Raw genomic sequence first — 13,426 nt, forward strand, 5'->3', positions numbered from 1 at the left:
AATTAAGAGGGCATTTCATCTCCCTGTTGAAAGAGTTTTCTTGCCGGTTGTTTAGTGGATCAGAATGCATACTATGGAATATTAAAAATATGTATACATAGGGTATACACAGTGAGTTTGCTTTCATCTTAATGTCTGCTTTTACCCAAAAGACCAAGCCCTAGGGTATTAAAATTGAAAGTATTAGTATTTAAATTTAAACTACATCTCCATCAGAATTCAAAAAATCATATGCTCTTTCTAGGTGGAAGAACTGGTAAAATGTATGAATGCTACATGATTTTGCTTATCTGAATGATAATAGTGCTAACACTGCTACATTCCTGTACAACGTGCACTTCATAAGGAATTTTAGTTTTCCACATTTGCTGGTAACTCTGTGAATTATTTCAACAGCTATATTTCTCTTTGGTTGCGCCTAGATGTTCTTTTCGCTTGGTTGACTGCCGGAGAATAACCTACCTCTTCCTCTTCCAGTCTTTTCAAAGAATCACCTGCAAACTTAATGTACTGGGTCATCAAGGTCACTAAGGCAGTGTACCGAGTCCGTAGATCCATGAACTGTAAAGAAACAAAAGGGGGGGTAGGTGTCATAGAGCTCAAACACTCCCATTAAGCTTGAAAGAAGTGATAGACACTGCTCTAGAACTTATCCTGATTTTGATTTTAAAATCATGATTGTGGAATCCAAAGTCCTAATTTTGATTCCAAAATTCAATGCTGTCAACAAGGTGCACTTGAACAAAATATCCTAAGGATCTGTCAGCAGTTCCACAAGAAGGAGAAACAGAAGACAATGTTTTAACTTCACAGTCACATGATTCTTATCCCTGCAAGAAAAGGTTTCAAGAGGAACAAGCCATGTTTGTCACTATTCTTCTCTCTAACAGGTTGCAGAGAGAGAGATTTATCTTTCTCATCCAAAGGAGGCTGATTTGCCTTAGAATCTACCAAAGTGTCCAGATCTGGTAGGTTTTACTATGGTCAGGATGAACTTCTTGTCTACTGTGCTCAAGATCCAGTCCAGGGGTAGTTCTAAGCAGTTTTACTGAGGCACAGTTGTCATACAGCCTTTTATAATTTGGGTGACTTTTTTAAATCAGCTGCATTATACTATCTTGCTACCAAAATGCAGCATAAGGAACAATACTTGTTATACTGTGTATCTACAGAGAAAGGACCCAATCTTTCTTGGATTACCACATTTAACCATTATTAAATCCAAAACTGAATTCTTGTGTTTACTCCATTTTAAGCTAAAACTCACATTTTCCTGTCATAAGAAACCCAGTTACCTCTTGAATAATGAAGTCTGAGGAGCTTTGCATTCTTCGGCGCTTTACTGGAGATTTTTGCTGGGAGTCAACCATAGCTCTGTAGGTCATGGTCTGCAACTCATAGTCCTGTAAAAGAGAAAATAAACAATGTCATTGACATTACACATGATACTGACACTAAAAAAATTAATATTAAGTGTAATGTTATTGTTACCTTCACAGCAGCTGAGTATTGTTCTGAATACTTCTGGCATTCATCTATTTTGCTTTGCTTCATTTCAATCTCAGAAACCAGCATCTGGAAAATATGAATGTACATTTTCATCTCAAAAGTTGTTTTATTACTATTATAATTAACATTTCTACTTTGTCTAATATTTTCTGACACAAATAGATGGTTCATCAACACCTGCTTTATCTAATATGATCTTATCCATATGTATACAAGTAATTTTGCTCAAGCCTACATCCTCATCTTTATCACATTTACAGTACAGAAGTAGTGAAAAAGCCAGGTTAATAGTTGGTGAATGAACCTAAAATCAGGAATGTATCATTTCATGCATATAAATTATTATCCTGTCTATTCATACTGCATTTCCTTCTTGCAGAAGAAAGACGTTGAGTTTAGCTATGGTTCCATAAAAATATTTCTACATCCATAAATATAAAAAAGCAGCACTGAATATGAAATTATATGGTGAGTCCAGAAGTTTTAAGGTTTTGATGTTTTTGCACACTTGAGGACCAAACAATCTGGTCTATAAAACAAGTGACAACAGTCACTGGATGATTTATTCATGGCTGCACTATTGACACAAAATCATAAAATCTGGTGGTTACTTGGAGTTTTACAGTAAGGGCTGATGGATATAAGCCCCACATATTAATAAACAAGGTTGAGATCACTGATATTGTAATTCTTTGGTTAGAGCTTACCGCAGTGGTTTGCCACAATGACATCCCCTTCATACCTTATGTTGGTTCAATTGCTTAGCCAATGCTTTGCTATTCTCAGGATGTATTTCTTGAATCTTTCGCTGAGTATCTTCCACTTGTTGAATCCAAGTGTCCAAAGAATTGTAAGTATCTTTATAATACTTCAGAGATTTATTAATACCTTCTAAGTCACGCAACCTGATTTTATTTTAGAAGACAAATCAAAGGGGAGAAGATGATTATTAAAGACAAAAAATACAACACTAAGGCAAATACAGCTTCAAAGGCTTCAAAAATGCCTTGGCTCTGCTACAGTTCACAGTATAAACATACTAAAGTGACACTAATTAAACAGCAAATTCATTTCTCAAATACTAGGGCTCCCAGCTTGACAAACTCTTTCCATTTGTCATAAAGGACATCCAGAAGAGATCCTACTACACAAGAAACTCCATACATCCCTCATTAGTGTGTTCAACTGCTTGAAACTCCACAAGGAAACCCCAAGAAAGAGGGAGGCCTCTGCTACAACAATCAGCATTATTACAAGTGGGAGCATTTAAAATGTAATCTATGAATTGAGGAGTGTGCCATGATGGAGTCAAGTAGTGGTTCACCATACTCTACATGCCCACAAAACAGCAGGAGTTACACTAAAACTAAAGACTGAAAATATGCTAATGTACAAGAGTAATTGAACATGCACATCTAATTTTAAATCATGTTTTTGACATAAAAAGAGAATTCTGTGTATTTCTTTAAAGTCACTTCCATACTGAGGGAGACACTGACAATTTTTCTTTCATGATCCTTATACTTGTTACCATGGTGTGATTTTGGTGGTTGCTCTTTGCAGAGCCAGGAGTTAGACTTGATGATCCTTGTGGTTCCTTCCAACTTAGGATATTCTATGATTCTACTTAAAAGACCATATAAGTATGACCACTCAACACTGCAGAATAAACACAATTAAATAACCTTTTACAGTTCAGCTTGGAATGAATACTTTTAATTGTTCTAGTGTTGTTGTTCTTAACATGCCAAAAGGAGATTAAAAAAGCAAGTAAAGGAATATTTTTTTGCTCAGGTTTCATCCTTAAGCATGTTTTAAAGCTAATAACCATGAAAAAGAGAAAGGATCATGATAACTGCAGCCAATATTTGTAAATACATTTTGTATAATGATTATCAGTGTCAAGCTGGTAGGAAGAAGCAGAGATAATATTTGCAGAAAGCAGCTTGTTTACAGCTCTGTACTGCAGTTACCACAATCTGTCCTATTTACACCAGAAGCCACTATGTATTAGCAGTCATTTTTCAGCATATTCTGTTCAGGATACAGTCCTGGGAGGACAGCATGCTGTTCATGCTTGAAGAAATAAGAACACTTCAGTACCTCATAAAACTACTTAAATTATGTCACACTAACAACTGATGAAAAACCAGAGGTGGAACTTAAGCTAGCTATTCTGCGGCCAGCTTTAAATGAGTGACCTTTCCCCCATCTTCTTTTTAACTTCCAGCAACGTTAGACAGACACAACTAAATTAGTTAATTACAAGTGAATAACTTCAATATTGCATGTGAATGTATATTCACCCCTTAGAGAAGGAGGACAAAAATGTGACAGGCAGTTGTGTGAACTTTTATATCAACAGCACTATCTTCAATGTTCTTTTTCAGGCTATCTGTAATGACAAACTAAAGTACATTTCAAAGGAAATAACTTCAGACTGCACAGTACACAATTCCTCAACCCTTGCCCATACTTTTTCCTTCATCGTCTACATTTCTACTTCCTTTACATACAGGAAACAGGACTGTAGAGACTGAAGAAAAAAGCATTTCCAGGAATGCCATGGATGCCAGGATTTATGGACATCTCCTTCAGAAATACAGATAGGTGTGTTCAGCTGTATCTGCACATCTGCATAGGCATGTGTAACTGAGCAACATTTTTCAGTATCAATCTGACAGTAAAGGGCTGAATTTAGAGCACTATCTCTACTGGATATTTAAAAAAATAAAAGGCACTTCACCAAAAAGTTATTGTACCAAAAATCATCACAGAAGTCAATGGAAGCTAAGAACTTCCAGACTTAACACTTGAGTAATTAAAAGCAAATTAACGTGAATCCAATAATAACTGATGAATCAGCTCATCAATTTGGCCCATCAGAACTAATTATGTGGAGAAACAGATGGTATTTCTATAGGACTGCCAGTCATTTCTGCATGTTTGTTTTTTGTTTTTTTAAAGAAAAAAGACAATTTATCTACACTGTGTATTGGTAAGCAGTAAGTTTCTGTATCTTGTTCATCTTTTGGAACTTAACAGTCACAGACATTTCCAGTGGAAAAGTAAGACAATGTTATCAACAGCACAATAAAGGTCTTCATCCCAGCACATTCAAAAAAAAGTTCAGAAAACTATTCAGACCTGTTTAAACATTCATTTCTGATTGTTTTTCCTCAAAAATAAAAAAACAGAAACAGTACAAAATATGAGCAGATTATAATAAAGTCATACAAACCTATTTTCAATTTGAGAATGAACATTTTGCCACCTCTCAGCCAACTGATCAACTTTTTCTTTATGCCAGTCAAAGTCAAGATCACGTTCCTTGTGCATTTTAAACATCTGATCACTGATCATCTTTGCCTTCTGCAGTTCATCCTCTAAGGCATGGAATGTTTGTCTTTTCTCATCTACTTCAGATCTCCATTGCTAGTAGGTGATAAAAAAAGTTGTAAATAACTGCCAAAATTAAGACACTACTTTATAAATGAGTATTATACATGAGCATGCTGTAGAAATGAATCAATAAAAATGTTTCAATTAATATTTGATTTCTGCTTGCTAAAATACTTGAGTGGTGCCAGAATGGGTCTGAAGCAATAAACTGCAAAATAATTCTAAGTAACAGCTATCCCCACAACACATAGATCAAAACACAGGTATCAAATGAACACACTCACCTTATAAACTACAGCTTTCAAAAAAATTATTAGGCAGAGGCCAATCATTCTATCTAGCGAAAAACCACTACTCATAATTTGTAATATTAAAATGAGTTATGTACAGCAAACAAAACATGCTAAACTTCAATCTTTCCATTTCTCAAAGATACCTGCCAAACTTCCTAAGAAACCCTGCTTAGTACACTGAAGCAGTAGCAAGAATGTTACTGTGGTCAAATTTGCATAACATGTTTATATTACCCTAAAGTATATGCTACCTTCTAAAGAGCAAAGAAAATCTTACTACAGCCTTAACAAGTTTCGCTTTTGCAAGTTCAGATAGCTCAACACATTTTGCAGCAGTAGGAACATGCTTTCAACCTATCCAAATCCTAATGCTCCAAAACTGCCATTATTTTCTGAAATGTCAATCCTAATACCACCTAAAACTAAATTCACAAGCCAATGTATGATACACTATGGAGTGTAGCATAACAAAATCAGGTGTTACAAGACAGATAGTTTTTGTCTTATTTTTCTGATTTGCCCATGAAAAGGCACCTGCCAGCTCTTACCTTTAATGTACCCATCAGGTTTTCAATATTGTTTTTGTCAGCCGTTACTGCCTCTTCTTCACACAACTTAGTTTCATAGTGTTTTACTAATGATTCTGCTGTTTGGGTGTTCGTCAGCACCAAATTTATAGTTTTTAATCTGAAAAACAGACCCCCTGTTAACTGAACCATCAATACTGACACTCAACAGATTTGTGGGTTTCAGCCTTTTCATGTCACAGGGTACCCCTTTATACACTGTTAAAATGTTAACTCCCGTTTTCTTTGATCAGTATTATTCATACTAATAGTTTCAATTTAAGACAAAACTGTAAACTAAAACATGTGATGGAAGACAGCCTAGTACATACTTATCTATGAAAATGGAAGACATGGAGTAAACTTGGTTCATGTTTTGTATAACAACATTGAGTTCAGAGCGCAGAGTAGGGACTGAAGGTGAACCAGCAGCTTGACTGAAAAACTCTTCGCATTTATCTGTGATGACTCCCAAATCATCCTTTAGTCGATCCAGTTCTTTCTTCAGTTTCTGTAAAATGAGGAGACTGATAGTGCTTTCATCCTACATCAACCTGATATATACTCTACATATTATTATGAGTACAGGTCTGCCCTCCTTTGCTTCTTTGATGATGACAACGTTGAAAAAAATTGAAGAGAAATGTATGTGTAATAGGGAAACTAACCGAGTTGCCACTGATCGGCATCTTTTTGTTCACAAGCACAAGCTAAATATTTGACTCCTCTTTTCAAGGCACACTGCAAACCTTCCTAGCTTACACTCCAAAGTCAGGATATATTTGTTTTTTAAATAAAACCTTTCCCAGCTAAAACAGACTTTCTCAAAGGCTCACCTCTTGCTCTGAAATCCTGAGCACATTTTCATGTACATCGTCCCTTTCCATTGGCGTCCGGATCTGCCGTATTAACCGCTCCTCACAGCTCTCCAGCCGAAGTCTGATATTTCTGACTTCAGAGATGTACAGATTGTAAATAGATTCTTCCTGCTCCTCTGTTGAAAGAATTAAGGCACATAGTAGCCAGCAAAGTCATCGTGTCATTTTCACCATAACTTCTCACACTTTATCAAGTTATTGCTCTACAGGTCTTCTCCTGACTGGCCAAAATACCATCAGTTTCCACTGAAATTTTGGTTATAAGGAAAATCCTAGAAACTCTTGATTTTTTTTTTTATTAAATCATCTCCTCACGCATGAAAAATTACTATCTGTGATCATTCTGCACAGGCATTACCTCTATGGCGACATTGCTAAATTAAGTGACTGATTTGTTTAATTGGTGGTATCAGGGACATAAATCCTCTTTCAGATGCCTTTCAGGGCACCACATCTTTCCCGACGTGTACTGAACTTTGCTAATGAAGTAATCAGCTTTGAACTACTGTATTTCTTTAAGTCATCAACCACTCAACAGTGAATCAAAAGAGCAATTTTAAGTTTTCTGTTCTCACTGTATTAACACAGTGTTAATTAGAGTTAAGAGAGCAGTAACTACAGGCATCCTGTGGAGCTAGGAAAATAGCTATGATATTTTCCTTGCCTTAAGAGGGTGAAAAAAGTTCTAATACTGTGCCCTGGTTTGGGACACCCTAGGACATTATATTACAAATTCAATAAAGCAAACAAGCTATTTTTCCAGCATTCAAAAACAAGGAAAGCAGGACTATGCAGTGAGCTGTAATGCACATCATAAATTCTCAGGTGTAAAAATTTTTGTAGCATTTATATGTTATGTAACACACCAATATTTTTACATAGCTTAATATATACAAGGTCTAAAAAAATTAAGGGCTTCTTTACAATGCAATTGCACACAGCATTAAAATGACTGCTCAAAAATACACAAACTGTAATAATATCACCATGATAAAGAGATCTCAAGATGAAGAACAAGGGTATCTTTCTACTCTTCTAAGCTAGGCTTTACCTCTTTCTGCAGACTTGAGAAGCTCTTGATAGTATTGCTTGCAAACATTAACCTCCCTCTCCAGCTGTGCTGTATCGGAGCTTGTAAAGATTTTGGACTCCTGGCTGTCTTCCACAAAATCATCAAAGCGGGACTGTAAATTGCTTAAAACCTGCTGATGTTCACCTGGCAGCATTGTCTTTATCTGCAACAGATTACAGACCCAAAACACACTCAGCAATGGTGCATGACTCACAGTTTATCAAAAAGCAATACTGAACAATTACTAAGAAGGTAATGTCAAAGAACTGAGGTTCTGAAAGCTCACTGTTCCTTAGCTGGAGTCCACTTGACAGCTGATAATTTACACTTAACATAAAATCCTTTTCAGTCTTTTACATCAGGAATGGCCTCTGTTAAGCCAACCCTACATCGGATTTCATTTCTGCCATCTAACGCCATGCAAGGACAATAGCAAGGACAAATAGGGACACTTCAAGAAATATCTCAGATTCTTCTTTCCAACAGTAACAGTGATAAATTAGGCAGGAAAGTGTTATTTTCAGTATTACAAATATTTGCAACACTCTGTGATTGCACACAGTTTTAGTCATCCTATAACTTCCTAGTAAATGCTTAAGAGCCCTTCCTAATCCTAACACTTACTGAGGCAACATTGCCAGCTCGAACAGCTTCAATTTCATTTGTCAGGTAATGCCAGGACACCACACTCTTCATGTTTACATGTGACTCGTGCCAAAGGGCCAGGACATTCTGAAATTGCTGCTCAATCCTGAAACAAAAAAAGTCCAACTTCAGATCAGGGTAACATATTAAAACAGAAAATGAAGAAAAAAACAATAAACAAAAAACAAACCAACAAAAACAGTGAGATATTCCTTAAACCTAAGCTTCACGTAAGCAGATTTTAATAGAAAATAGGTAGTTTTACTTTGTCTTTACCTGTTGGCCGTATCTATTGCTTCTTTGTTTGGTGGAGGAACTGTAAAGCATACAGATGGAACCATGGCCTCATTACCACTTGGACTAATGACTTTCCATTTAGCACGATGGGAGTTGTTTGCTAATACACACTCATCATCTTTGTAAATAGTTATCTAGTATTAACAGAAAAGCAGAATAATTTGATGAGCCAAGCATTACAAAATAATTGTACAAAGCACTTCTGCAAATGCTGTCAACAAATAAGCAACAGAACAACAAAACCAATGTTCTAACCAAAGGATTTGCTCTTGTTTACTAGGGTGGAAGAAATTTACAGCCCAGCTTTCTCCAGGAACACAGTAATTAATGAAACTTTAGCTGAATTCTTACATCTGTAATTGGTTTGAGGAAATTTTACTTTCTAACCTCAATTTGTCTATAGTCACAGATGGCTTTAATTGGAATGGATGTTTTGAGTACACAGTCAGGGTTCCTTGGCTTCAGCTGAATTATTGCCTTTGCTCTTCCCACAAGGCCTGCTACTGTGCTCTTATACTGCAAGAGTTGTTCTTTTTCTTCCTAGAACAGTTAAGAAAAGAATACGTCATAAGAGATGTCCAGAATACAGTACTGCCTCTTTGATCCTGTTATGCTTTTTTCTTTCCCCTGACTCCTTCTACTGTGTTTCCTAAAAGTAACACATTTTACAAAAATAAATTATCTTTCTGAAGCCACTGTCTTCCCACATCTGATATTGTAAATATAAATAAATAAAACCGTATTTTAAAGTTATGAAAAAGAGTAATTTATTTATAAGTTCTGAAAAATCAGCATTTTTCCTTCACTTTAAATGAATAATCTTAACACATTTTATATCCCACCATAACCTACACATTTATTTTTCTATTGTAATGCCTGTTGACAGGATCCTAGCAAAGATCTTACCATAGACTCCTGGACAAGGTCTTCCAGCCTATGAAGACCACTTGATCTATCACAACTGTATTTTCGGTATATGGTATCTTTTAAATTCTTCAAATATTCCATGGCTTCTTTGGCATCGCTGAAAAACTAGGATGAAATAATTATCTGGGTTATTTTTAAACAACCTAAAAAATACAGAATCAGCTACACTGAAGTTTTCAAGTATTGTCTTTTAAAATGTCCTTTTCTCTTTGGAAGTGACCACTGCATCACACTCAACTACTCATGATCTCATGTCTAAATGTACTCTTCAAAAAGGCACACACTGTTAGCACCAGTTACTCTCAGTATGAGCTACATGCAAAATTAATTCTGCAGTTATTGAACCTATAGTTAATGACCATTCCTACAATGAAAAAAATTTATTAAGCCAATCTTGCTTTCCTTGGAATTACATTACTTTCCTATGGAAAGCACAGACAAAGCCTACAAACTATAGAAACTAGCTGCAAAATCCAGGCAGCACAGCTGGGGCAAACATTCTGTGCAGGAAGAGAAACGAGCTGCCACACTTGGGTCCTGCTTAGGCACGACTGGGAAGGGTAATCCCATTCTCTCCCTTAAGCTCCATTTCTTAAATCCAGAATTCCAGTTTCTTCTCCCTGTCGCAATGAGTTCAAATTGCTTTGTCTTCTCCAGTGTCCCTTTCCTGATTTTGGGTTCTCATCCTTCTCAGTCCAAAGACGTCTCACCCATTCATCACCTAACTTTCTCTTCAACCACACAAACCAGAAGACATTAAGGATTCATCCTTATAATTTAAATATTTTAAACTACTAGATTTAAAAAAAAACAAAAAAAGCCAACAAAGAAACTCCTCTATCATGCTCATGCAAGTAACTTCATCATTTGCTGAGTATGTGAATGGGTGACAGTGAGATAATCAGACGGGTGTTTCATGGCACATGTCTGCTGTCAGGGTGCTCTCTATTATTCTCTGTTCATTATTAATGCTGCACATTCCATTTTGCTTTGAGTAATCCTGGAATAACCACCTAGAATATGTTCTCCCATGGCCATCACTAACCACCCTCCACTCTACATCATCCACAGAAGCTCCACTGACAGCAGCTGTGCACGACATGGAAGAGAACAAAGTTTCATTCTCAAAGTCTCTACTTGCAGCTGCAGCACTGAAAAAAATCTCAGGCCAGATTTTCATCTGCTGTGAACTAACATAACTGTAGTGAAGAAATAGAGGTGTGGCAACTCTGTGGGAGTATGTTTTACCATCTAGTAGTTGTACAAGACAAATGTCAGTTCTACAAATACTGTGAGAGAACAACTATAGCTTCTAGTGGAACGTTTTTACTATGAACAAAACTTAAAATATTTCATATTCTGATTAATTTACTTCCTTACCTCAAAATATGCAGCATTTTCTCTCAAATGTTGTTCAACACAGTGGCAGAGCTGAAGAATCCAGCTCCATTGTGTCTGCATTGCAGCTCTATAGGCCTGTAAGGAAGGGAAATACATTTTACAAATGGAAATGAAAACTAAAACTTGCATACCTTTACAGAATCCAGTAAACACAAAGGTAATGCAGCAAACACAGACAGCTAAAACCTGACCATCTTACCCTGGAAAACTAAGCTGCAGCAAGGAAAATTCAAATTAGATGTGAGAAAGAAACCCTGTCGCTACAGCATAGTCAAACATAACAAAACTTGCCCAGAGGGACTGTGAAATCATCATCCTCTGGCCTGGTCAGAACTTGGCCAAACAAATCCCTGGTAGTACTCCAGCTCTTGCTGGGAGCTCAGCTCCTGAGGTTCCTCCAGCCTAAGCTCATCTGCAATTCTGTGTGCCTATTTACTCAGCCAAAACAGAGGGAATCTTGCAGGGTACAGCTTGTATATTAACGCAGCACTGTACACAGTTTAAACTCTGTGAATACACAGTTAAAAACTCCTAACGCAGCACTGAATACACAGTTAAAAACTCCTAACGCAGCACTGAATACACACAGTTGAAAACGCGCCCCCAGGCAAGTCAGCAGGGGGAGCTCCTGCCCTTGGGAAATCACCCCCTATCTCGGGGTTTCCACTCCTGTCATTCCCAGTTCTAAACAGTTTTTCCATTGTCTTCCTGGAATTTCAAATTGATGCATTAATACATATATTGTTCTGTAGAAAAGAAAATTTTTTAAAGGACATTTTGTATAATTATCCCAATATAGCATCACTGGAGATGGCATAACCTGCAGAGTCACCATGACTGCGATGGCCTGGTTTCATAACAGGCATCCTCAGCGCATTTATACACCACACCAATAAGAACCCATTAGATCAGCCTATACTTTTAAAGAATAGAATTTCCCACATTGCATAAAAATTCATTTATTATTCAAAACAGATGTCATGAGAAGGAAGGGAGGATTTTCTTCAGTGTTTCCAGAAGAATAATAAAAACACATTCCCTCTGACTTTTTTCATTCTTCTATGATTCTTCTAAATTATTCTTTCAGTCTTTACCACCCACTGTCTGTATCTACTCTTTCCTTGAAGGTCTACAAGGAAAACTATTTTGCATTCTCCTTTGAAAACCTGTTATGACCCTACAACTGCTACAATGAATTTTTCTGCAAATTGTTTACATATGTAACACAGAGCTAGATTCAAGCCTAAAGTAAATCATATCATCTGGTCAGATTTTTAACATCCAAAAACAGTTTCATAATTCACTGACAAGTAAGTTATGAAATCAACCTTAAATTGTAATACGAACCTGCACATACAGTAAGTGACAACAAAAGCTCTTACTGAAGTTTCTTGCAATCCAACAGGAAAGAAACACCATAAGGACTGTTCTGTGCCCTCAGTCTGACAATGCAGTTTGTAACAACAACTCTAGAAGTTGCATGACCAGAAACATCTGTACGGACCAATTAATTTTAGAGTTTAAGGAGACTTCATCTAAGCAATCCAAGGTGTAACCACGTTATAAAAGCATTTTTATTTTTTGGAAACTGGAAGATAAAGACAACAGAGATGCTGAAGAGGAAATTTCAAAAGGCCCCTTTAAATTAGAATATTGTTTCATTTTCTCCAAGTTTGCCTTCTTTTTCCCCTTTTTTTCCCTCAAAACTCAGCTCTTAAATCCCAAAACTTCCTCCTGTTTTGGTGCTGGTTTAACTAACTTACCTCAATGGTTAGCCTGGCTGGGTGGTTTTCAAGAAGCAATTGCTCAGCTATTTCTTGTACTGATTTAATAACTTCTTCTTTTTCATCAAGTTCTCTCATTAATTCCTTTTTTCGGACAAAAAAAAAAAAAGTCTTAGAACTCTCTCTAATAATTAAAGATCACTTAATAATTCCCTCTGGAATATATTAGCAATACATACTGCATGGTATTCCTTTTTTCTTGTTATATTGGGGTTTCTTTCACTCCAGTCATATGCAACCTCTTCCTCTTCTTTTTCATTCAGCCATATCAACTCTCTAGTAGCACGAGACACAAAATTGTGAAGAGTATCTAGATGTCTTTCCTGATTTCTTGATGTGTTCTTTATTAAAAGGAAAAGATTTAAAATAGTAAGAATTTAAAGCTCATTCCCTATCAGAACTTATGCACATCAAAAAGCTGAACATGGAAGATGTATTGTTGACTTACCAAGAGTTTTGAATATTGACTCTCCAGTTTGTGCAGTTTTTCTGCATAACTGAGTTTAAGAGGGGCAGTCATTTGGATCTATATTTGGTATACGAGATCAAAAGAGAATAAAAAGGTTAGACATGTTAAGCCATCAGATCTTCTGATTTCATCATAAGTCATGTAGAGGTCAGAAATAAAGGTAAGACTGTGAAACCCAAACAC

At 36.4% G+C, this 13,426-nt stretch overlaps 1 protein-coding gene across 1 annotated transcript in view; it reads right to left on the reverse strand.

Moving 5' to 3' along the window:
* Positions 1-13,426, reverse strand: part of DST (dystonin) — a 249,625-nt gene that overhangs the window by 127,053 nt on the left and 109,146 nt on the right. The window contains exons 17-33 of the mRNA XM_058836371.1: positions 13,223-13,300; positions 12,954-13,115; positions 12,754-12,858; positions 10,970-11,065; positions 9,569-9,694; positions 9,050-9,202; positions 8,642-8,796; positions 8,345-8,471; positions 7,700-7,883; positions 6,607-6,764; positions 6,103-6,281; positions 5,753-5,891; positions 4,751-4,944; positions 2,252-2,414; positions 1,492-1,575; positions 1,296-1,403; positions 463-561 (exon numbers count right to left, since the gene is read on the reverse strand). Coding sequence (XP_058692354.1) covers positions 463-561; positions 1,296-1,403; positions 1,492-1,575; positions 2,252-2,414; positions 4,751-4,944; positions 5,753-5,891; positions 6,103-6,281; positions 6,607-6,764; positions 7,700-7,883; positions 8,345-8,471; positions 8,642-8,796; positions 9,050-9,202; positions 9,569-9,694; positions 10,970-11,065; positions 12,754-12,858; positions 12,954-13,115; positions 13,223-13,300 — 2,310 coding nt within the window. The remainder of the gene's footprint in view (positions 1-462; positions 562-1,295; positions 1,404-1,491; positions 1,576-2,251; positions 2,415-4,750; positions 4,945-5,752; positions 5,892-6,102; positions 6,282-6,606; positions 6,765-7,699; positions 7,884-8,344; positions 8,472-8,641; positions 8,797-9,049; positions 9,203-9,568; positions 9,695-10,969; positions 11,066-12,753; positions 12,859-12,953; positions 13,116-13,222; positions 13,301-13,426) is intronic.

This window comes from Poecile atricapillus, chromosome 3, assembly GCF_030490865.1.
Source record: "Poecile atricapillus isolate bPoeAtr1 chromosome 3, bPoeAtr1.hap1, whole genome shotgun sequence".
In the NCBI taxonomy this organism is placed as follows: Eukaryota; Metazoa; Chordata; class Aves; order Passeriformes; family Paridae; genus Poecile; species Poecile atricapillus.